This window comes from Bos indicus x Bos taurus, chromosome X (assembly GCF_003369695.1).
Source record: "Bos indicus x Bos taurus breed Angus x Brahman F1 hybrid chromosome X, Bos_hybrid_MaternalHap_v2.0, whole genome shotgun sequence".
NCBI lineage: Eukaryota > Metazoa > Chordata > Mammalia > Artiodactyla > Bovidae > Bos > Bos indicus x Bos taurus.
In genome coordinates, this window is record NC_040105.1 from 143,382,868 (window position 1) to 143,406,783 (window position 23,916).

The following is a 23,916-nucleotide window of genomic DNA, read 5'->3' on the forward strand; positions in this document are numbered from 1 at the left end:
TTTAGGAGGTAAAAACCAGAAGAACATAGATTGTATAGTCAGCTCCCAGAAATCCAAAATGGAGACTCAGAATCCATAATAAAGAAGAGCTGGGATAAATGAAATCCATAACCAGAGACAATTCCCAAAGCTCATTATGGCCTTTATATTTCAAATTATTCCCCACTCATTTTTTTAAAAAGAACTGTGTAGCACATATGACCAAATTAATTTACTCTTCTTTTCCTTTCTCTGCTTACTGTTTGGTAAAGGTTTTGAAAAGAATAGGTGTTTTTATGTTATGTGAATTACATCTCACTTTTGCAAAAAGAAGAAAGAAGTGGTAAAAATATGAACAGCTGGGGATAAAAAAAAAAAAAAAAGGGAGGGGGGGAAGCAAAGAGCCTAGCTCAGCAGCAGCATAGAAATGATTAGCCGGAAACAAGCAGCAGCTGTCCCCTTCAGCCAGGCCACGTGGTTACCAGGTCATCTCAGACCCACGACCCACTTCATGAATTTATGGTTCCTGCCTGGCCTTTGTAAGTAGTGGAGTTTTAAACCTCAGGGGGAGATGATACAAAAGCTGAACAATCAATCTTTGACTAACTGAGTGAATTGCTTTTCTATTTCCATTATAACAAGTTACGATAAATTTAGTGGCTAAAAACAACATAAATGTACTATCTCACAATTCTGAAGGTTAGACATCTGACATGGCTCTCACCAGGCTAAAATTAAGGTGAGAGCAGAGTTCTGCTCCTTTCTGAAGGCTCTAGGGGACAATCCACTTCCTTGCCTTTCCCAGCTTCCAGAGGCTGCCCGCATTTCTGGGCCCTTCCTCCATCTTCAAAGCCAACAACATAGCATCTCTCTCTGACTCTGCTTCTACCCTTACATCTCTTTCCCTAACTCCCCTCTTTTGCTTCTGTCTTCCAGTTAAAAGGACCCTTATGATTACATTGGATAATCCAGGCTAATCTCCCTACTAGCTGATTAGTGATTTTTTAAACTCCCCTTTGCCATGTAAGGGAACATTTATAGATTCCAGGGATTGGGAATGGATGTCTTGGCAGGGGGGTCTTTATTCTGCCTACCACATCAATCTGTAGTTCATGAATTATGGTAGAAAATTTGAAAGCATACACCTTTTACAGACAACTGCATTTGCATTTATAATATATAAGCTCCTTAAAAAGTAATACTGGGGCTTCCCTAGTGGTCCAGTGGTTGAGACTTTGCCTTCCAATGCATGGGATGCAAATTCTATCCCTGGTCGGAGAACTAAGATCCCACATGCTGCAGAGCAACTAAGCCACATGCCACAACTAGAGAGCACACAGACCATAACTGCGTCCACACTTTAACTAGAGAAGCATGCGTGCTGCGACGAGGCGCCTGCATGTGCGATGAAGACACAGCAGAGCCAAAATAGAAAAAACTAAAGAAGAATTTCTTTTTTAAAAAAGTTATATGTAAAACAAATTACAATTTAGTCATTATAAGTGAAAGTGTTAGTCGCTCAGTCATGTCTGACTCTTTGTGACCCCATGGACTGTATGGACTGTAACCCACCAGGCTCCTCTTTCCATGGAATTCTCCAGGGAAGAATATTGGAGTGGGTTGCCATTTCCTTCTCCAGGGGATCTTCCCAACCCAGGGATGGAACCCAGGTCTCCCGCATTGTAGGCAGATTCTTTACCATCTGAGCCACCAGGGAAGTCCCAAAGTCATCAGACTAACTCACTACTGAAACAAATCCTGTGGTGAATAGTTCTGTAAAGATATTAACTCCCTGATGTCTTCTTTTAGGAGTCCAGATTTTCATACATTTACTTAATGTTGGACTAAAGCTTAAGTATGGGTAAAGCATTTTAATATTTTGAGAAGTTAGGGGAAGAGAGTGGAATCAAAAACCATAGAACCATTTTCTAAGAAACTGCCCAGAATTATCACCTTCACATGGACATTTCTGAACCTGATAACTCTGATAGGAAATATAATAAAGACTTGAATCTCACTCACTCAGCTAGGGAGCACCAACAACATGCTGATTAAGATCACAGGCTCAGGCATCTGCCTACCTAGGTTCTGATCCTACCTCTGAAAACTCGAAGCTATATGACTTTGGGTTAATCACTGAATTTCTTTGTGCCTCACTTTCCACGTGTCAACCAAGAATAATAATTTTACCTGTATCTTAGGACTGCCATGAGGATTAAGAGATACAGAATGTGAAACATTCAATATGGTGCCTGGCGCAGATCAAGTCATCAATAAGTGGATTTTCTTATCCTCACCACGTTCCAATGCACAGGTTTAGGTGCAAAAGACATATAGGAAGTATTCTGCAACTTAGATTCATTATTTTCAGCACTTGAAAATGAAAGTGAGAACAGGACATAACCACTAAATGGAAAGCAGCAGGCAAAATATTAAATTAAGATAAAACTTGAGTCTTCCCTTGGTAGACACCCATGGTTTCTGCTTGCAGGTTATGTGGAAGATAGAATGACCTTTTTTACTTAATGGAAGTGTGAATCACCCTCAGCAAACCACATGATGTGATATTGAATATCCAAAAGAACAGTTATATTTGGTATCAGAGAATAATTTGGTTTTCTGCTCAGAATCTTCAAGTAGCTTGTTAGTTTTACCTTTGGATTTTAATGGCTCTCCACTGCCTCCTGAACAAAAGCCAACTTCATGTCTGAGGCATTCATGGCACAATTTGATCCCTCTCAATGTTTCTAACTTCATTTTGCACAAACCGCATGCATAAAGTTGCTATTCTGGCCAAACTACAAAACTCTAGTTCTGACAGGACTAAGGTAAGCTTTGGTATATTAGCTAATTTGGTATGTTTTTTAAATCTAGTTTGGAGGTTTCTGCAGGCCAAGAATACCGTCTTAGATATCCATACCTTTTCCCCATTGTGATCGGCATAGAATGAGCAACTAATTAAATTTGGTAAAGAAAGAGAGTACCCTATTCTTCTACTCAATTTACATTCATTTCCACACAGGAACCTTTGATGCCTTTTTGTTTCAAAGCTATTTTCTTCACTCAACTGACAGCCTCCTTTTCAAACACCCTGATTCAGAAGATAATAATTACATTTCTTTAAAAAGGTACGCTTCTAAATTTATCTAAGGTTCCAGAGTTCTTCAATTCCATACTTCTGTGAGAATCCTCTCACTAAAGAATTTTTTTTGTTGGGGCTCCTTGCTAAAAAATTTTTAAAAAGAAATATTGCTTCCAGAGAGGCTAGTCATGGCACTATCCTTAAAATGATGAAATGATAATAATAACTACTTCCTACCTTCATGGTAACTGTGATGGTGCTATTTACATTGGCTTTATGCAACCAGCCTTGTTTGATCACACCACCCTTCTGAGAGCATAAAGATGATGAATCCTGAAACAGAGGGAAAACCATCAGTGAAACAGCAGCTGGCCCATTATCTAATCAAACAATTGGGGAGCACGAACTAGGCCCTGCCGCATTTTGCAAAGCATAAAGCTCCCTCTCCCTGCACCCCCCCACTCCCCCTTGAAGATGCCTGATTAAACTTGAAATTGTTAATAACAGGATGAGGATGAAAGGCTCTGTGCTGAGAAATGGAATATTGCCTGCCGTATCAGTAGACAAAGGATGTCAAAGTCAACAGCAATTGCAGCCACCAAGGATGGTGAGCTGGTGAGCCCTGAGAGAACCCAGAGAGGAAAGAATACCTGCCATCTAGCAGCCATCAGACTGCAGCCACTCCCTGCATTAAACCCTGAGGAAACTCAGGATACTGGCTCCAGATAGCGGAGGTATATATCAAAGGAATGATGTCAGTGAGCCCCGACTCTTGCATCTTCCCATACATAGAAAAGTGCTAAATTCCTTAACTTGGTTTTCTTTAATTAACAATAATCTTTTGATGTTCAAAATTCCTGCCCTTCATCACAAAACTTCTAAATAACCTGGCTCCACCTCTTTCCTCCACTGAGTAGTTCTTTCAGCGTTACTTGAGATGCTGCCTCCCGGACTTGAAGTCTTACAAATGTCGACTGAATAAAAACGTAACTCTCAGTTTTTAGGTTGTGGATATTTTTTAAGTCCACAGTGCCATGCACACAATAAACAGTCAATATTTACTGAATCATAAGGGCTGTCTTGTGGGAAAGTCTTCTACATTATGTAAATGGTCAAACTTCACCTCAAAATGTCATAGACATATGGGTCCTCTGTTCTAAGAGGGATCTATCAGGCAGGAGAGTCCATATGAATCACCACACCACATGCCCAGTGCAGGAAAAGCAACTCCACAAGCGTGTCCCACAGGTGGGAAAATGGGTTTATACACACATCACAGCCCATTTCACTTTATTTTTCCTAAACTCCATTTGGAAATACAACAATGTTAAATTAAAAAAAAAAAAACAAAACACTCATTAGCTTGAAAGTTTGCTCCAGATCATTCATAAACAATTCTTTCCCTCATCTTTTCTCAGAGAAATCTCTCTCAACACAAGGGACCTTGAAGAAGCCAGTGCAATTGCCCCCATCATTACCTCATCCTTCTCACAGTCCTCATCAATCTCAAATACATGATTGGGAATCTTTTCTGGTCGCAGAGACTTGCTGAAAATACAAAAGAGTAGTCTTAGACACTGAGCAGAATAGAAAAAAAGAAACCAAATCAAGATGAGTAGACTTCTTTCTTTCACAACCAAGAAAATGCCAAGACATAAGAAGGAGGAATTCTTTTCTCCTTTTCAAACTGAGATTCTCCCCTCTGGCATTACCTTCTGCAAAAGGACTCCCACATGTGCAGCCAACAGCAAAGACGTAATAAGCCCAAATTGCAAGGAATGCACGCCAGAGCTGTCGGTGGTGGGACCTTATCTTTCCCAGGCCAAAAAGCAACCCCATGTCATTCTGGCTCTTCCATCTGTTTGCTATATGATCCTGGACTGACCATCTTAGGACTCAGCTTTAAAGGACATTTTTAAGACTCAGTTTTCGTCTATGGGAACGTGCCTTGAAAGCTACCAAAGGTACACCAAGTCTTATTCCTCCAAAACATCTCCCATGTGATGTCCTGTGAGGTTAATAATCTTATGGATGACAAGGGGAGGAAAGCAAGCATTCAAGTGACTGAGTGACTAGCCCAAGGTCACCCAGCTAGGAAGTGGTAGAAATAAGATTTGAACCCTGACAGTCTGGCTGTTGGGCCAGAGTGCTCACAGCAGCCTTTCAACTCAAATGAAAGAGATGCACTTAAAAAAAAATTTCATAATTGCAGTGGGAAGAGGGGGGGAAAATCTTGTTTTATTTTAAATAAAATATAAACTTAAAAAAAAAGTATCTGCTTATTTATTGGGCTGCATCAGGTCTAAGTTGTGGCACATGAGCTTAGCTGCCTCATAGCGTGTGGGGTCAAATTCCCCAACCAGGAATCTAACCCGTGTCTCCGGCATTTCAAGGCAGATTCTTAACCACTGGATCACCAAGAAAGTTTCAACAGATGTCCTTTTGTCAGAGATGTCTGGGGCCATCAAACTGAGTCAAATGTCTTTTGGCTTTTTCATCGACAGCACTAGAAAATGCTCACATTATCCAGAATCAAAGAAGGATGATTTTACAGTCAATATACATGCACCAAAGCCAAGAAGTGAACACGTCCATTTCAGAAAAAATTTCAATAAGCAAAAATATCCAATTACACAAAACACACTTACCAAACATACTGGTTGTTTGAGGTTTTGCTTTATTATCTGTGATAATTAAGAAGATTCACAAGTGGTTTGAAAAAATGTAAAATGTTTAATAACTCGCCTCTTGAAAGTTTGTCTTAAATTCTAAACTTACCATGGCAGCATTCGAAAGTCTCCAGAGAAGTCTTCATACTTGTAGTTCACCACGTGCCAATCTGTGCTATAGGTTTTTATACACTGAAAGAAAATAGGAATCTTTCATTTGAAATGTAGGAAAGGTACATGCACACTGTTTTTATGTCTGGTAATAAGCTGATGGGGCTTCCCTGGTGGCTCAGGGGTAAAAAATCTGCCTGCAATGCAGGAGACCGGGGTTCGATCCCTGGGTAGGGAAGATCCCCTGGAGGAGGGCATGGCAACCCACTCCAGTATTCTTTCCTGGAGAATTCCATGGACAGAAGAACCTGGTGGGCTACAGTCCATGAGGTCACAAAGAATTGGACATGACTGAAGCGACTAAGCAGCAGCAGCAGCAATAAGCTGACAGACTTTTAAAAATCATCTGGGGCATGCTAGTACTGAGATCTTCCTTTGGGGATTAACTGTGTCTTCCTAAACCAGTTGGTGGTAATAAATCCCAATTCACATGTTCTCTTGGACTCTCTGACTTCAAGTCCAAAGAGTATTCAAGTTTATAAGAAAAGACTAAGAATACAAGCTACTTGTAAAAGTATTTAAGCTGTATCCTCTATGTCACATCAAATAGACTTGTTATGTAGGTCAGTTAAATTCTAGTAATTTTGTTTTCCATTTCCACTGGAGTATTTTAATTACAGTATTTATTAAATGAATGAATAATGACTTTTCTTCTGTGGCCTCTGAGCCTCTTACCTCTTTGACAAACAAACTCTGGGCCCTCTTCTCACCATCTTCTGGCACAGTGGACTGGACTGTTCGGCGCTGACGACTGATCACGGAGATCTAGAAGACACAGAATATTCTCGCTATACGAACCAGCCTGAAAAATGCAATTTTGAAGAAGTACTAGTGGACTCACAGATATATCTTCCATTGGAAACATAAGCAGGTCTCGGAGCGGGTCGCTGTAAATCTGAGTTTTTCTTTGGGCGATAACGTTCTCATAGTCCAAGGGCTCAACAACTTTGGTCTTTTCCTTTATAAGAGACACAAAGAAAGTAATACTGTCAAACAGACTGAAGTTCTTTGTCATGTGTCCAAGATACATTATTTCACCAAAGGGATTACTGATAATCAGCACTTAAGGGAGACACTTTTATGAGAGAAACCATCTCTATAATTAGACACACACACCAAATACACACACACACACACACACACATCTCTCTGCTAAAGGCAAGAGCTGAGGAGAGACAGCCCTGTACTCTGCTTGTCCGTGTACCCCCCAACAATTTATTGAATTTAAGACAAAACAAAAAGTGGCCTATTTAGAAGCCTGTGAGTTGATAATGAGTATGCACTATTCACTGGGTAACTGAAAGGGAGGCAGTATCAACATTCCTATGCCCATTCGGTACCAGGCATGCCGTCCAAAGGATGCCTTAAGTTCTGCCATAGCCGGGGCAGGTATGGGTCCTAGAGATGCTTGATTCAGTGGACAGGGCATGAAAGGATGAGGTTCCAGGTGGCAAAGTCAAGGGTCCCTGTGGGACTTGCAGGTGACACAGCCATTGACAGTAGAGTCCAGCCCGAGACCAAGGTTACAAGGGTTAGTGACTCTGAGAAATCCAGGCTGTGATTCTTTTAATAAGAGTGATAACAGCATTTACTAAGCCCTTTCTAGATGCCAGGCATCACACCAAGTGCTTTCTCTACAGTTTTTCATGTAAGACTCATAATAACCCAATGAAACAGGTTGAATCTTTGTCCCCACTTTACAGATGAGGAAATCCTGGACTCAAATCAGGTTACGTAACTTGCCCACCTTTAGAGCTGGAATTTAAACCTGCATCTGACTCCAAAGCTCTGTTCTTTCTACTTCATGCAGCCTTCCGTTGCCTGAGAAATACAGAAAGATACTAAAGAGCAAGGTACTGAACTTGGAATAGGATCCCATCTCCTACCTTCAACAAATCTAAAAATGCTAACAAAAACAGTATAGAGGTGCCTCAAGAAATTAACAACACAACTACCATACGATCCAGCAATCCCAATTCTGGATACATATCTGAAGGAAAAGAAATCATTATCTCAAGTTCACTGCAACATTATTCACAATAACCAAAACACGGAAGCAACCTAGATTTCCATCAAGAGAGGAATGGAGTTTTTAACAACATAAAATAGATAGATAGACACACAGATAGAAAGGTTGTTCAGTCACAGAAAAGAAGGAATTCTGCTCCTTGAATAAATCTTGAAGGCATTATGCTAAGTGAAATAAGTCAGACAAATATTATGCAATATCACTTATATGGTAGAATCTAAAAAAAAGTAGAATGGTGGTTGCCAAGGGCAGGGGGATGAGGGAAAACGGGGGAGAACTTAGTCAAAGGGTACAAACTTTCAGTTATAAGTTAAGTTCTGAGGACCTAAAGTACAGCATGGTGACTACACTATATTGTATACTTGAAATTTGCTGACAGTAGATCTTAGACATTCTCTCACACACAAAAAAAGGTAATCATGTGAGGTGATAGATGTATTAATTAACTTGATTGTGGTAATCACTTCCCGATGATACATATATATTAAATCATCATGTTGAAGCTTTTAAACATATACTTTGATTTTTCAATTATATCTCAATAAGTCTGCTGGAACAAAAGATCTGAACAAAGATATACTTTATTTCAAGTCAAATTTGAATTTATTGACCCATGGGATTTAATTAAGCAGATTATCCCTATCATGTCTATAGATATGCGTGTGAAATGAGTTGAAACAAAAGAAAAAAACTCTTATTGTGAACGCAGAGATTTTTCTGATAGGAAAATTTGACCCCCTTGTCCCACATCTACCATGTTTCATGGACCCAATGAAAGAACACTGTGAATGCAGCTTCCAGCCCTAACAATCAGTGTGATCCATTTCTCAGAGAAATATGAGAATAAAGTGAATAAAGCCCCATCAGAGAAGGCAAGACTTAGTGAAAAAAATTCCAAAGTCTTGCTTTTGGTGCCAACTATCTTCCCATACAGATTGCAAAAACAGTCCTCAAATTTCAATGTTTAACCTGTTGGATTAGCATCTATTAATCTCTCTGCATAGTAATTTCATAAGTACCTACTTCAAGTAACTTTGAAAAAGAAAAAATCCTCCTTTAGCTTTCTAACGTAGTTGTCAAATTAATATGCTAAAGGATACAGCAAAATGAACCACTTATTTACACGTGCAGTATATGCATTCTAAAAATGAAACTTGCAGTTCTCTGTGTGTTTTAAAGGCCACATATTCGTGTTACAGAAAACAAGGTTTCACTTTTCATAGAAAACCGATTCAACTAAGCATTCTGGGTCTTTGGTCCTATTTCTTTATCAGTGGTAGCTCGAATGCAGAAAAAGGTAGAGTGGCTATTCTGAGTCCCACAAATCTTCCCCTGAAAGAAGATCTAAGCCTGTGAATCAGGCTTCATCTTTTTAAGAGGAAAAAGAGAAGGACAAAGGGCTCCCTCCCATCAGCCAGCTGCCTCTGATCTGAATTTTTTTCTCCAGCCCTCTCCCAGGCATTAAAAGCCCAAACTGTCAGTGGCTACAGTAGGAGTCAGCCCCAAAGAACCGCATCCTACATTTCCCTTCCAGTAGGATTCAGTGTAACTCTGTTGGCATCAGAGACAATGAAAACCTTTGACTTTTAGAATTATCATGATTTAATAGCAGCTCTGCCTGGCAGTCTATAATTTTTTAATTAATTTGCATTGGAGTACAGTTGCTTTACAATGCTGTGTTCATTTCTACTGTACAGCAAAGTGAATCAGCCATGTATATACAATATATCCCCTTGCCTGGCAGTCTAGAACATAAAATGCTTATCTAACTTTCCTATTTGGCTTTATCATTTGATGATCAAACTTACAGGGTTACCCTAAATAAAGCTTCTATCATACACAAAAAGGGTCTTCCTCTCAGATTTGGGAACTGCCTTCCTGCCAGTTGGTACACTGATTGGCCTGAAAAGGTGCTTTCTCATAACGTAAGAACACTGTTATAATAAATGGTACTTTATAAACATCCAGCTCATAGCAAGCTCCCACTGTGTACTTCTCTAAATTCTGTAGCAGCATTAAGTAAAAGGCAAAAGCATTCATATAATCTGGAGAGAAGCAAGCATATGTTTCAGTCTTCTCTTCTTAAGTAGTGACAGGAAAACCGTCAGCCTAAATTTGGAACCTACTCAGTTTTCACCATGTAGGAGAAAAAAAAAGGTTTGCCTTTCAAAGTTCATATTCACTGATTCCTGAGGGCTCTTGAAATAACTTGCTGGTTATATTATTAGGGGGTTGGATGTTGTTTCACTCCAAAATGACTTTGAAGTTTTAAGAAAATACTTTCAATATATATTCTACCTGTTTCTTAACCCAAACCTGTGAAATAGACAAGGAAAATACTACTGTTTCAAAGTTACACACGAAGAAACTGGTTCAGAGGCTTAAGATCAGCTGTCTATATCCAATGGTAGAATCTGGATTCAAATCCAGGTCTTCCAACTACTGATCCTTTTTCTGTTCTTAGTGTGCATCCATGCTCAGTCGCTCCAGTTGTGTCTGATTCTTTGCAACCCCATGGACTGTAGCCAGCCAGGCTCCTCTGTCCATGGGATTCTCCAGGTAAGAAAACTGGAGTGGGTTGCCATGTGCTTTTCAAGGGGATCTTCCCGACCCAGGGATCAAACCCAGATCTCCAGCGTTGAAGGTGGATTCTTTACCCACTGAGCCACCTGGGAAGCCCCTCTGTTCTTAGCAGTGTCTCCCAACTCAACTTACTCATGTAAAAAGTCTTCAAAAAATTTTGCCACAACTTCTGCACTATTATATACTCCATATTTTTCTTCAAATCTCTTTTCCATTGAAATGGATTTATTGCAACAGTAAACTTCGTATCAGTCCCCCAGAGGAAACTAAGTCAATATTTTCCTAATCCTTAGTAAAATAAAAATTTAAATGTCAATCTCTGTACTGTGGTTTGGGACACAGTACACTCTTCCAGACTTAGGACACTAGGACCAAATCTCAATAGAGTTTCATGTATAAACCCTCAAATTGTGAAGAAGTGCACAATTCCACAAATGAAGATAACTTTCTGATTTCTAACATAGATTGAAATGACAGAGATTGAAAAAGGGAACTCATCAGTACAGATTCAGATACAATCTGCTTCTTAGTACAAAGACAGGAAGGTACAAAGACGTATCATCATTGGGAATCGCCAACAGCATCAAACACTGAAGACTTTATGCTTTAGTGGTAGTCCGTGTATATCTACTGTACAGTGTGACTGATCATTCATCATCTCAACTTACGTATGTATCAATGTAAAACCAAGTTTGCAATCCTAAAATAATATGTAAATATGTATATGCAAGTATATCTTCAACCCTCCAACCACTCATGTATTTAAAAGGGAACAGGGACTTCCCTGGTGGTCGAGTGGCTAAGATACCACATTCCCAATGCAGGGGGCCCAGGTTCCATCCCTGGTCAGAGAACCAAATCCGACATGCCACAACTAAATAATAAATAAGTAAAAATAAAAGTGCACATTACTAGCAAGCTGGCTTAGTACTGGAGTGGGTTGCCACTTCCTTCTCCAGGGGATCTTCCCAAACCAGGGATTGAACCCGGATCTCCCGCATTGGAGGCAGACACTTTAAACTCTGAGCCACCAGGGAAACCATATCATTGGAAACTGTATCATTTCAATTTCATTTTTAAAAAGTAATCATAATCATGTAATATTCTGTCAACAGTGCAAAATCAGCCTGCTGATTTAAATCATTACTTCTGTTTAGATATTACACCAAAGGTCATTCGTTCGCTGGTAAATTTTTGACTTTAGAAACTAGTTCTCCTTAAGAATGCTAAGAATGTCTCTTCTACAAGTCTGCAGTGAACACTGCTTGACAGAATCCCTTCTGTATCACACTGGGAGAGAGAGCAGAGCAGGCAGAAGGCTTAGCAGTGGGGCATGGAGCCAATTCAAAATCTCCCCCTGCCACCTCCTTCTCCACACTAAGTTTTGGTGCCAGAAGGAGAGCGGCAACGACTGGTTTAAGAAGGAGAATGATGGCGACCAAAAGTTAGAAGCTGATTTTCGCGGTATTGTGATCAGACTATGGTTTCAATGGCATCTGAACAGACTTATATTGAAAATAACAACCATCTTAGAAAAGAAGGAAGACACAAACAGAGGGGGTTACTCCATGCATCTCTCCTTCCCACCCGTTGCCCACTTCCCTCCCTTGGGAATGACTCCAGACACCCACTAAGAGATTTAGCTCCCCTTTTGTTTCAGACATTTGGAGCCAGGTTTGGAAGGCTTTCTCCACAGAGATCTCAAAATAACACTTTACGCTCAAAATGGCCCACTGGGGACATGCTGCTTCCAGCAATGCAGAAAAGAAAGTGGGTTGGGGGGCAGAGCACTCTTATCAAGTCCCTGCTAAGCTCCAGGCTTTGTGCTAGCCCTGGATGGCTCAACTGGTAAAGAATCCGACTGCAATGAGGGAGGATCTGGGTTCGATCTCTGGGCTGGGAAGATACCCTGGAGAAGGGAAAAGCTACTCTGGTGAAGAGAAAAGCTACCCTCTTCAGTATTCTGGCCTGGAGAATTCCATGGGCTGTATAGTCTGTGGGGTCACAAAGAGTCAGACACGACTGAGCAACTTTCACTTTCACTTCACTTTGAGGAGCTCATGATCTACAGGGGGAGGTTGATAAAGCCAAGACAGCTTTGATCACAGAAACTGTTATACTTGATCACAAGTATAACACTTGATCTGTTTAACTTGATCACAGAAACTGTTATAATTTGAAGCCCCATTTGGCTTCCACACGTGTCAGACCCTTTGATATGACATTTTCTTCCAACAAAACGACTGCACAAGTGTTCTTGCACATTAAAGTGTGCGAGCCCATCTATTCACATGTATAGCAATCAGAAGAATTCCCCTATATGGCTACACATGGTCTCGGATCATTTCATCTTCTACTTTTGTTGATAAATTCTGTAAGGTTGGAGACTAGGTATCTGTCAAGAGTGGCGGGATGGTAGAGAGCAGCAAAATTTGAGCTGCAACTAGCAGAAATGACAAACGTCACCACTGTAGACTAGAGATTTCTAGAGGGGGACTCTACACAGCATGGCAACAAAGGAACATGACTGTGAGGAATTTTTCATAAGGTTCATGTCAAGAGTATCTGGCTTTATTATGCCCTTGTCTTTTGTCAATCATATGATTACCTTTCACCAGGTCATTTCTTTTCCTTTTTCCAAATAGGAAGTCAAGTACCAAAAGAGCTTTGAATTAATATAAACTGGATGATGATGCTAGTGGAGGGAAGGCCATCTTTTCAGTTAGTACAACCGACTTGGCAAAATAGACATGAACATATTTTAATAAAGAGTATTTTTCAGGACAGATCTTGGCACAGATAGCCACTTACAAATCTCATTCAAGACACTGACCTTTCTTACAGCTAACAAACAGCTAAAGGGAAAATCATACTTTTCATGAGACCATGGGTAATGCTCATTCCTAATTTCTACCTTGGCTCTCACGTTCTTCCTGTGAGAGTCCAACCTCCAACCTCTCTCATCCACAGCCCTTAACGTCTTTCCCAACTACTGTGGCATTTACTCACGTAGAGCTGTAATTGCATTGTGGGTACTTTGCATATTAGACTCCTTAGCAAGATCGTAAACACCTGGAGGAGAAAACAATGTCTGTACATTAGCTATCCCTTACACTGAGCATAATATACACTAAGTATTTTATATCTATTATCTCACTTAATTCCTGCAAAACCTCACAGGAGGTTCTTTTATTATGCCCATTTTACAGATGAGGAAACTGAGGCTCAGGCAGGTCCAATGCCACATATTAGCAGAGCTGGGATTCAAATCTATATCTATCTGATGGACTCCAGAACCAGTATTCCTAACCATAATACACACAAACAAATATAAAACATTTCCCAATCCTCGATCCTACCACGTTTAATTCCCTTGTACAGACTTAGCAATTTAGGATTTGCTGGCCCTGACTCAAACTACACTTTCTTTATTTTTTTTTTTTTAACCAAAGTGAGATCTTGCCTTCTCATCGCCCTGATGATACTGAGCATGACTGGCTTATGGAACTTGTAATTGGATAAGAAGTTTTACATTTCTTAATTGTTGCTTCCAATTTAGCATTTGCCATCAGTGAGTAGGGATTAGCACCTCAGGTCTTTTACTTTGGGGCAGGAGTTGGCAGATTCAACTTCAAATGGGTAAGAATCAGATTACAAAAAAACAACAGTAAGATGTTGTCAAGGGACCGTGTCTAATTCACCTCAGTATCCTCCATAGAACCTGGAAGAGAGTCGTGAGAACCACAAAGCCAGACAATAAAACAAAGAGACTGATCTTTTACACGTATGCTTTCCCAGCCCAAATGGCAGCACACAAGAAGAGAGGGACAGCTCATTGATTGCTAAGGCTTTCAGAATTCATTTTCAGATCTCAGTTTCAATTTGATTTTTGATTCTGAGAAAGCAGCAAAATGAGATTCTAAAGGCATTTAAATCTGAGGAAAAAGAAAACTCATTTTTTTTTCCTCTTTAGAGTTTTCACCTAGGGAGGAATTCTTTTTAGATGCCAAATTACTTTTCTAAGTCTATTTGGCTATTTATACAAAGTCAAGAACTATTTTTTAAAACCTACAAAGAATTTATATATTTTTTTAAAATCACAAAATAGACAAGTCTTGATATATCATCTATGATTAATTCAAACTCAGTTAACAAGTGTTTTCATTACAGCCAACTCAAATATTATGCAAGTAATATAGATTATCTACAGATGAAAAAATAAAATTTTGATGCACTCTATACCCCAAAACTTGATTTAAACTGATAATTATAAGTATACTCAATATGCTGGCTGACAGGTAGGAAACCTGATTTGAATCCAGTCACTCCCTTACTTTTTGTGTTTACTTTGTGCTAATTAGTATTTAAATGACTCAAAGATAGGACAAAAAGAGGTAAAAATAAAAAGAAAGGCTTGAATAAATTGAGAGAATAGTGAAGTAGCTTTTTAAAACTAGAAGCACAGTTTGTACTCTTTAGCAAACCATTATTGACAAAAAGAAAAATGCAACCTGATTATATGTAATGGCTTTCTTTCGGCTTGCTTTCTAGCCAACCAAAGAATTTAACATGTTCACATAGACATACAAAATTACTGCAGATAATTCATTCGTGCAAGAAGAAATTAGACTATGTGTCCATCAAATAATTTAAAACCTGCCTCAGATCTTGGTTCCCACTCCAGTAATGACATAAAAGAAACCTTGTTGACTTTTTCTTGAATTTGACAAACACAACTATAACATACCTTGCATTCTTAAGCAGAACAAAATGTAAAATGCACTGATGTTCGACGGGTCTATGTATTGAGCCAGCTAGATTACTTACACTCCATGAAAACAGAAAAACCCAAAGGTCCTGTTTGTGTCATTTGAACACAACAGGACAAATCTATTTCATTAAAAAAGCTCTGTAACCTATAAATCAGCCACTCATCATTTTCCACACTGGATCCAACCACTGGTCTACCCATTCAATTAATTTGCTTCTGACAATGGAGTAAAGAAGACTGATGGGCCCCATTTTGAAAACCAACCTTTAAAGGAGCAAAGACACACCTTTCTACAAATACTTTCATTTTCCACAATCAGTCATATTGGATCTATCCATTAATCGAAATTCTGCCTTTTTTTCTCTTTTTGTGGGGAGGGGAAATCGGGGGGTGGACTTCGCTGGTGGCTCAGACGGTAAAGAATCTACTTGCAATGAAAGAGACTTGGGTTCAGTCCCTGGGTTGGAAAGATTTCCTGGAGAAGGAAATGGCAACCCACTCCAACATTCTTGCCTGGAGAATCCCTCAGAGAGAGGAACCTGGGAGAGTACAGTCCATGGGGTCGCAAAGAGTTGGCATGATTGAGCGACTAACACTTTCATACTTTTATTCTCACACTTTCTGCCTTTTTTGAATATCCTCAGTTCATACCACTTCATAATACATTCTAAAGCTATATGAAATAAAGTGAGAGCTCCTTTGATTTTTCTTAAGTTTACCTCTTTAAAAAATCAGGAGATGCCCTACTTCTTGCTATATATAATTATTTCAGTATACGGTGACCTGAGCCATGTTTATCCTATCTACCCACTTGTGATTAAAGAGATAGACCTTCCAGTAGGTTCTGCCTTTTGGTGATGTGAGGCAGGAGTCTATACATCATGCTGCTTATCATGCCCTGTATCTTATTGTCCTTCCTACGTCCTGGGAGGACTGTTCACAGTGTTTAGTCTACAGTCACTCCCACGCTGCTTTAGCAGAGAGTAATCAAGCTCAGAGCCTACTCTCAGGTTAGTAAGTTTCAGTGACCTCTCCAGCTCTTATCCATTCAGAAATTCATCTCTCACTTTCCTGTCCACATTTTCCAGCTTCATGGGGTCTCACTGGGGCACAGCTCCCGGGAACATGGCGACTGTCAACCCTTAGGAAAGGCTGTTAAATCAGACCAGCGTCCTTCGGGTAACCACCCCTTGGCTACTCTAAACAAACAAACAGAAAAATGCCTATCTGTAATCCTTGTTTCTTTCTTTAAGCCAATTTCCTCCTAACCAGTCTCACTTCCTTATACCTAAAAAGACCCCTCCACTATTTAGGAAGAGGAGTTCCCAGGACAGCAACCATGGCGGCCCTCACTAGAATGGTTAGCTGTCAGTGTGTGAGGAGCCCACGCTTCAGCCAGAGTCCACTGATAGGCCTGGTACAAAAGTGAGGCTTGCTGCCCTGTCACTCCCTGACGGCTCTTTTGGAGCTCTTACAGAAACACAAAACACACAGCTTAGTTCTGACGGTCCCTGAGCATCCACCCTGTGCCAGGCAGTGGGCTACAGAGCTGAGAAAACAAAGATGGGCAAGATGTGGGTGCTGCCCTTCAGGAATTCATGAGCTTCAGAGGGAAGACAGACCTCCTCAATAGACAGTTAAAATTCGGCGGGATAAGGGGATATGGAGAAGGCTGTGGGAATGCAGATTCAGTCCATGGGTGAAGGAGGCTCAGAGAGGACGTCACATGTGTGCTGAGCCTTGAAGGCCTGAATAAAACTGCCCGTGGCAGGCCAGGTGGAGAAAGGTATGGCAGGCAAACACGAAAGCAGAAGTACTAGAAGAGGATGAGAATTGATGTGTTCAAGGGGTCTGGAGACACAGAATAAGGAGAAATGGTCGAGATGAGCTGGAAAGGCATGATAACAGAGGACCACAGATGCCAAGGCCATGAGATTGGACTGCTTCCTAGTATAGGCCATGGGGAGCCAGCAGAGGTTTCTAAGCAGGGGAATGACATGAACAGATGTTTTACTCATATTTATGCACGGAAAGCCAGGAGGTCAGCGCTAATGGAAATTAATCCATAAAATGACAGCATAGGCTGAAAATTTGCCCCATTGTCTACTTTTTCCAGGAGCAATACACAGAATTATGGAAAACTACTCATTACAGTTGCATACAAAACTACTGAGGAAAATAAAGTGAGGGTTCTGTTTCTGTGAGCAGCTTTTCTTTCAGAGAAAGAAATGCTTGCTTATATCTTCCTTGTGTGACAGAGATTAATTTGCCTGAGCATTTTATTTTGAAAATAACAACTGCCAATTTGCACTTCATGTGTTTCCCACACCTTTTCAATGGCTAATTTGATTCAAAATGGTTAAATTTTCAGTGAAACATAAGGTGGATCACAATATTTCTTTGTTTAAACCCCTTTAAGGGGTCAACACAGCCTGCAGAGTTGGTGATTTGCAAAGCAGAGAAAAATGTTGGGGTAAACAATGGGAAGGACTGAATAAAAATGTCCTATGTTTTCCTTGAGAAATACAGAATATATTAATATAATCAGCAATAAGTTTTTTTAATTAAAAAACAAAACCATAGCCTACAGAAAAAGGTTGGCTCTGGTTAGTAAGGCTTATAAGATCTGGCCTCCACTCCCAGCCTCTGACCCCACCCTCTAATCCACACCCCCCCTACCCTGTGGGCAGAGCTCCTAAGAGCCCTGTTATCCACCTTTGCTGCTCCTCTGCCAGTTCTCCCCGCAACCCCACCGCAAGACTTCATGAAGCTGCCCATCTTTCTAGGTACAAATGGCCACTCCCTCCTACCCAGTGCTACCCACCTCCTCAAACCCAGAGGTAGGACCTGTACCTCCTTCCCCATCTTAGTCCCATGATGAAGTGCTATGGTGCCCATTTCCTTTTCCACCTCTCCCCTCACTAGAATGAAAGCTCTGTGACTCAAGGGTCTCTGTCTTATTCTTGGCTCTATCCTCATCACCCTCAAATTATTATCTTAAATGACTGAACGAACAAAGTATGAAACCACTGTGATTATCTTTCTAATCTCAACATTAATATTTTCTGGACTTCCCTGGTGGTCCATAGGATAAGAGTCCACCTGCTAATGCAGGGAACACGGGTTTGATCCCTGGCCCAGGTACATTCCACATGTGGGGCAACTAAGCCTGTGTGTCCCACAGCAACTAAGCCCAGGTGCCCTAGAGCCTGTGCTCCACCTCAAGAGAAGCCAGCACAATGAGGAGCCTGAGCACCACAACTAGGGAAAGCCCGCAGGCAGCAACAAAGAGACAGTGCAACCAAAAAGAAAATAAAACGATTTTCTGCCTCTTCCAATCTTTCAAGAGGATTCAAATCTACCAAATGCTCACTGAAAAACACACATTTGAGTAGCCGTCCAAAGCAGCCAGACTACTGAACACTTTAATAACATGAATCATCACTCATTCTTTTTTGACAAAGTCACAACATCATATATGAAGTTTTCATAGAATCAGACACCTGCATGAAGAAACGTAAAGTGTCAGGGGGTAGAAAATCGTGTTGGTTGGACATGTGAATTAGACTTGAGAGAAAGTTGATGACTCCAGAAAAACTCTTTTTGTGCTTGTAACAGTTCTCCCATTGCCAAACTTCATCCTGAGCAACCTCTCTCTCTCCCCATCCCTCCCCTCCCTTCAGCTCACATTTGCTCGGTGTGCTGAAGGTGCCTACAGGTACATTTTCTGGCTGCCTTCCCTAAAAGTAACTGAAAGTGCAATTCATCACACATGCAAAGAACCACTAGCAAGAAGCACCTCCATTTTGCGATGCTCATCTGACGCAATGACACTGTGAGACTCCAGACTCAGCACAACCCTCCCTCTACAACCCTCTACCTATAACATGTGGCTGGACCACTGTTATAATGATCGAACTCTCTTTCCTAGAAAAGAATCTCCCCATGTTGTCCCCAGGACCATCTCCAACTAGGCTAACATCCCCCTTGCCAAGTGTCTCCATATGACAGCACATTCCTATCCTGTGTTCATTTTCATTTCAACCTGGACCCCCTGGTCAATAGCACTCTCATTAGTCCTTTGTCATTCGGAACCACATCCATGGCCACTCCCCAGCACTACATCAAACCCCTCCTTGCTTGTCTTTGCTGCCACAGGAAAAAATCCTAACTGGGTGCTCAGGGCCTTCATTTACAGGGATAACAAATCCTTGGCTCAGCTGGGCTCTCAGTCTCCTCGAGGATTTTACTTACTCCTTGTCAGCACACCATGACCTAAAGAACAGGACACTTGAGGTTCCACAAATGGAAAATCCCCTCTCTCTTACAATAGCATCCTGCTTTATTTCCATAGCTTGACAGAAGGGCTGGTCTACTGAATCTGCAGTCCCCACTGGCACTGACAAAATTCATATAACCCTATATCTTTCCTTATTGATTTAGCAGTCAACTCCTTTCTGGGTGCCACTTTCTCCACTCCTAATTTGGTTCCTAATCTGGAGTCTCTAAATGATCCTTGGATGGGCTACATGGGATCTATGAAAGTCTGAAATTATATGAAAAATGTATGAACATCTTTATAGGAAAAGGACCCAGAGCTTTCCCTACCTCAAAGCAGTGTGTGATCCAAGAAAGGCTAAGATCTACTGCCTTACTAACTGCGTATAAACAGGTCACACTTTTTTATATAAGATTTATTGATTTTGTGTAATTATAAAGCAATACATGGGACTTTCCTAGTGGTCAGTGTTGAAAAACCCGCCTGGCAATGCAGGGAACACAGGTTTAATCCCTGGTGGGAGAAGATTCCACATACCATGGGGCAACTAAGCCCGTGCATCACAACTACTGAGCCTGAGCTCTAGAGCCCACGAGCTACAACTACTGAAGCTCACACATCCTAGAGCCCATGTTCCGCAATGAGAAGCCATCAGAATGAAGAACCAGCACAGCCAAAAATAAATACTGATTTTAAAAATTTTTAATTAAAGCAATATATATTCATTAAAGGATCTTTAATGTAAAGAAGATCTTTAATGTAAAGAAGAAAATAAAAGTTACTTAGAATTCCATCATTCAAGGAGGACCGCTATGAGTGACCATTTTGATGTTCCTCCATCTCTTTTCTATTTTCTCTCCTTTTAAACTGGATTCATACTATTGATTTCTGATAGTTACAGTGTTCCAAATAACATAAAAAACTTCAGAGTACAAGGAATTTGGGACTAGTGTTCAAAAATTCCTTTGATTTTCAAGTGCACCCACCAAGAAAATTTCTTGAGCACTGCTATGTGTATGACATACTACTCCAAAAGTCAAGAGGTAAATAAAGCCTTATCCAAGTTTTCACACAAAGTGTTTAAAAATTCTAGGGATTTCAACAATCTGTGTAAAGCTCCAGCCTAAGAAAAAGAACATTTTCGTTTAAAATGACTGGACCTATATCAACCAGAAAAAAGGGGAGACAGGTGGCAACAATGACTTAATCATAGACTTGAAATAATGCAATTAAAACCACCAGAAGTCAGGTTTTTAAAAAAATGGTTTTCCTTTACTACCAAAACATTTTTCTTTTATCACCTAATGATAAAAAAAAAAACAGGTGATTAAAAAAACACATGAGATGGGACTATAGAGTAAAGGCCCAGGTCATCTCACATGACTCATAAACTCATTCTGAGGAAAATTCCCTGTGTTTTGAGCAATGACATTAGGAAATAATTGTGTGGCTTCCTATGGCGACTGTTCAAAGGACAGCACTTGTGTGCTTGTGGAATTCCGCTGTGTTGAAAGAGGATGATCAGTGTAATTACTTCACTGCCACTGCTTACATATTTCACAATCAAGATAATTCTGGAAAAACAGGATTATTGCTTCTTTGCTTTAAATACATATAGGCAGAGGACAAGCCAACTGAAAGATTTCTTATCTCAAGTCCACTCCCTCCAATACAATTTTCAACTTACATTTAAGTATTATTCCATTTTCCAGCAGGAAAGCAAGTAAGTCTCTTTGCACAATTCAAGGCTGAACCCAGTGAAATTCTCTAGAACTTTCTCTCTGTCACCCCATCCCATGCTAAACCATTGAGCCTTTTCCTCATTCCTCTGACCATTGGAAGTCTCTCTGAGGGAGTGATCCAGGCCTGACCCCATCAGAGTTTGCCAGAATATACTGGAATTGACTGGAGAAGGCACAGCCTCTGGTCAGGTCAAAGGCTCAGCCTTGCTTTCTTGTCAACACCACAACGTGACCGCAGCTTCTTGCAGGCTCTAAGTGAGGTAGTCACGCGGCAAGCAGACAGAGGCAGCCCCACTGCAATGCCTCAGCATCTTTTTCTTCTTTAGGGCCAGGGCCCCTTTCAGAAGACCCTGGAGCAGCCAGTGGACAGGATGGTTGAGAGTGGATGCGAGAGTTAAGAGCCCTTTTTAGGTCACCACAGATCACTGAGCAGTGATAAAGAACCCAACTGCCAATGCAAGAGACATAAGAGACACAGGTTCAATTCCTTGGTCAGGAAGACCCCCTGGAGGAGGGCATAGCAACCCACTCCAGTATGCTTGCCTGGAGAATCCAATGGACAGAGGAGCCTGGTGGGCTACAGTCCACAGGGTCATAAAGAGTCGGACACAACTGAAGCAACTTAGGTAGCTAGCTAGCTAGTAAAAGTCGCTTAGTCATGTCCAATTCTTTGCAACCCCATGGACTGTATCAGCTCAGTTTAACTAGCTAGCTAGAGCACTGAGCAAAGTGAAGTGAGTCAGTCGTGTCCGACTCTTGTGACCCCATGGACTGTAGCCATCAGGTTTCTCTGTCCATGGGACTTCCCAGGCAAGAATAGTGGAGTGGGTTGCCATTTCCTTCTCCAGGAGATTTTCCCGACCCAGGGATTGAACCTGGGTCTCCTGCATTGTAGGCAGACGCTTTACCATCCACCACCAGGGAAGTCCTACTGAGCAAAAGGAAATCCAAAAAAAGAGGCAATATATGTATACATACAGCTGATTCACTCTGCTAAACAGTAGAAACTAACACAACATTGTAAAGCAACTATACTTGAATACAAATCAGTAATTTACACACTCTTGGACTTTCCTAGTGGGCCAGTGGCTAAGAATCTGCCTGCCAATGCAGGAGGCACAGTTCCAGTCCCTGGTCCAGGAAGAGCCCACATGCTTGGAGCAACTAAGCCCATGCACCACAAGTACTGAAGCCTGTGTGCCCTAGAGCTCGTGCTCCAACAATAAGAGAAGCCCCCGCAATGAGAAGTCCTCGCCCTGCAACTAGAGAGTAGACCAAACTCACGGCAACTGGAGAAAAGCCTGCACGCAGCAAAGAAGACCCAGCACAACCAAAAAATAAAGAAAAGAAAATTGCTAAAACATCTCCTCTACTTGTACAAGACATGAACCTTATCTACTCAGCCTTGTGGCACTGGGAGCTCACTGTGGGCAGATTCTCATTCTTTTTCACCTTCATGTTCCTAGTGCTTTGCACAGTAGAGGAGGCACAAAATAAGTGTCTGGTATCAGCTGATTGAGTCAAGTATATGAAACCAGAAATGATCTGAAGACTTTTCCTGTTGTAATATTCTATAAACTGTAAGCAGGCATCCTTCTGTAGGCAAGAAAACGTTTTCAGAAGGTTTTTTCAATAAAAACTTTGCAAAGAATTTATTCTATCTATATTTCAAATTGCTATAATATTTCCTATAAATAAAATATCACCTAAAAACGATCAAAAAAAAAAAAAAAAAAACCAGAGCCCTCAGATTCTCTTAGAATGCCACAATCAACATATGAGGGACTTGAGTCCATTCTCCAGGGCTCAGTGTGTCGCACAGAAAGACCAAAGACTTTAAAGCCTTTTTATAGACTTTTCATAGTACTACAGCTGGAAAGTAAGACCTGCTGACCCATTAGGTCCCCACGATGTGCTCAACAGCTTTGCAACTCGACACCGACTATTTCTTTTCTGTTTGGGGATTGTCTAAGGTGCTGAAATTTCATGGGGGAATAAGTAGGTGCTACTGTACTACCTATACCAGAAGCAGTAGAAAGTCACGGTCATTTTACTGACAAGAGAGTAGTTAAAAGTAAAAATGGTCAGACTTTCCTGGGGGTCCAGTGGTTAAGAATCCACCTGCCAATGCAGGGGACACTGGTTTGATCCCTGGTCCTTGAAGATCCCAGTGCCTCAGAGCAACTAGGCCTGTGTGCCACAATTCCTGAAGCCCACGCTCCAAAGCCCATGCTCCACAACAAGAGAAGCCACCTGCTCACTACAACTAGAGAAAGTCCCCTACCCGCAACAAAGATCCAGCCAAAAAAAAAACAACAACTGTATTTTTAAAAAGTAAACACGGTCAAACGAAACCATTAAAGATTTTGGTATTCTGAATGACAAGATTATGGATGAATTTTTCTTCTTTTTTCTGTTTTCCCCCCAATTTTTCTAGCACAAACATGTATTGCTATTATAATCCAAAAACATAAAATTAACTTTATTAGCTTTTTATTATGGTAAAATATACATAAAATTTACCATTCTGACAATATTAAGTGTACACTTCACTGGCATTCAGTACATTTACATTGTTCTGCAACCACCACCATTATCCATGTCCAATTTT

General features: G+C 40.8%; 1 protein-coding gene across 5 annotated transcripts in view; it reads right to left on the reverse strand.

Moving 5' to 3' along the window:
- The window catches only part of DOCK11 (dedicator of cytokinesis 11), a 216,252-nt gene that overhangs the window by 151,668 nt on the left and 40,668 nt on the right, over positions 1-23,916 (reverse strand). For all 5 annotated transcript variants that reach the window (XM_027534837.1, XM_027534835.1, XM_027534833.1 and 2 more), the window contains exons 2-6: positions 6,743-6,859; positions 6,577-6,666; positions 5,840-5,922; positions 4,540-4,609; positions 3,299-3,394 (exon numbers count right to left, since the gene is read on the reverse strand). In XM_027534837.1, the coding sequence (XP_027390638.1) occupies positions 3,299-3,394; positions 4,540-4,609; positions 5,840-5,922; positions 6,577-6,666; positions 6,743-6,859 (456 nt within the window). The remainder of the gene's footprint in view (positions 1-3,298; positions 3,395-4,539; positions 4,610-5,839; positions 5,923-6,576; positions 6,667-6,742; positions 6,860-23,916) is intronic.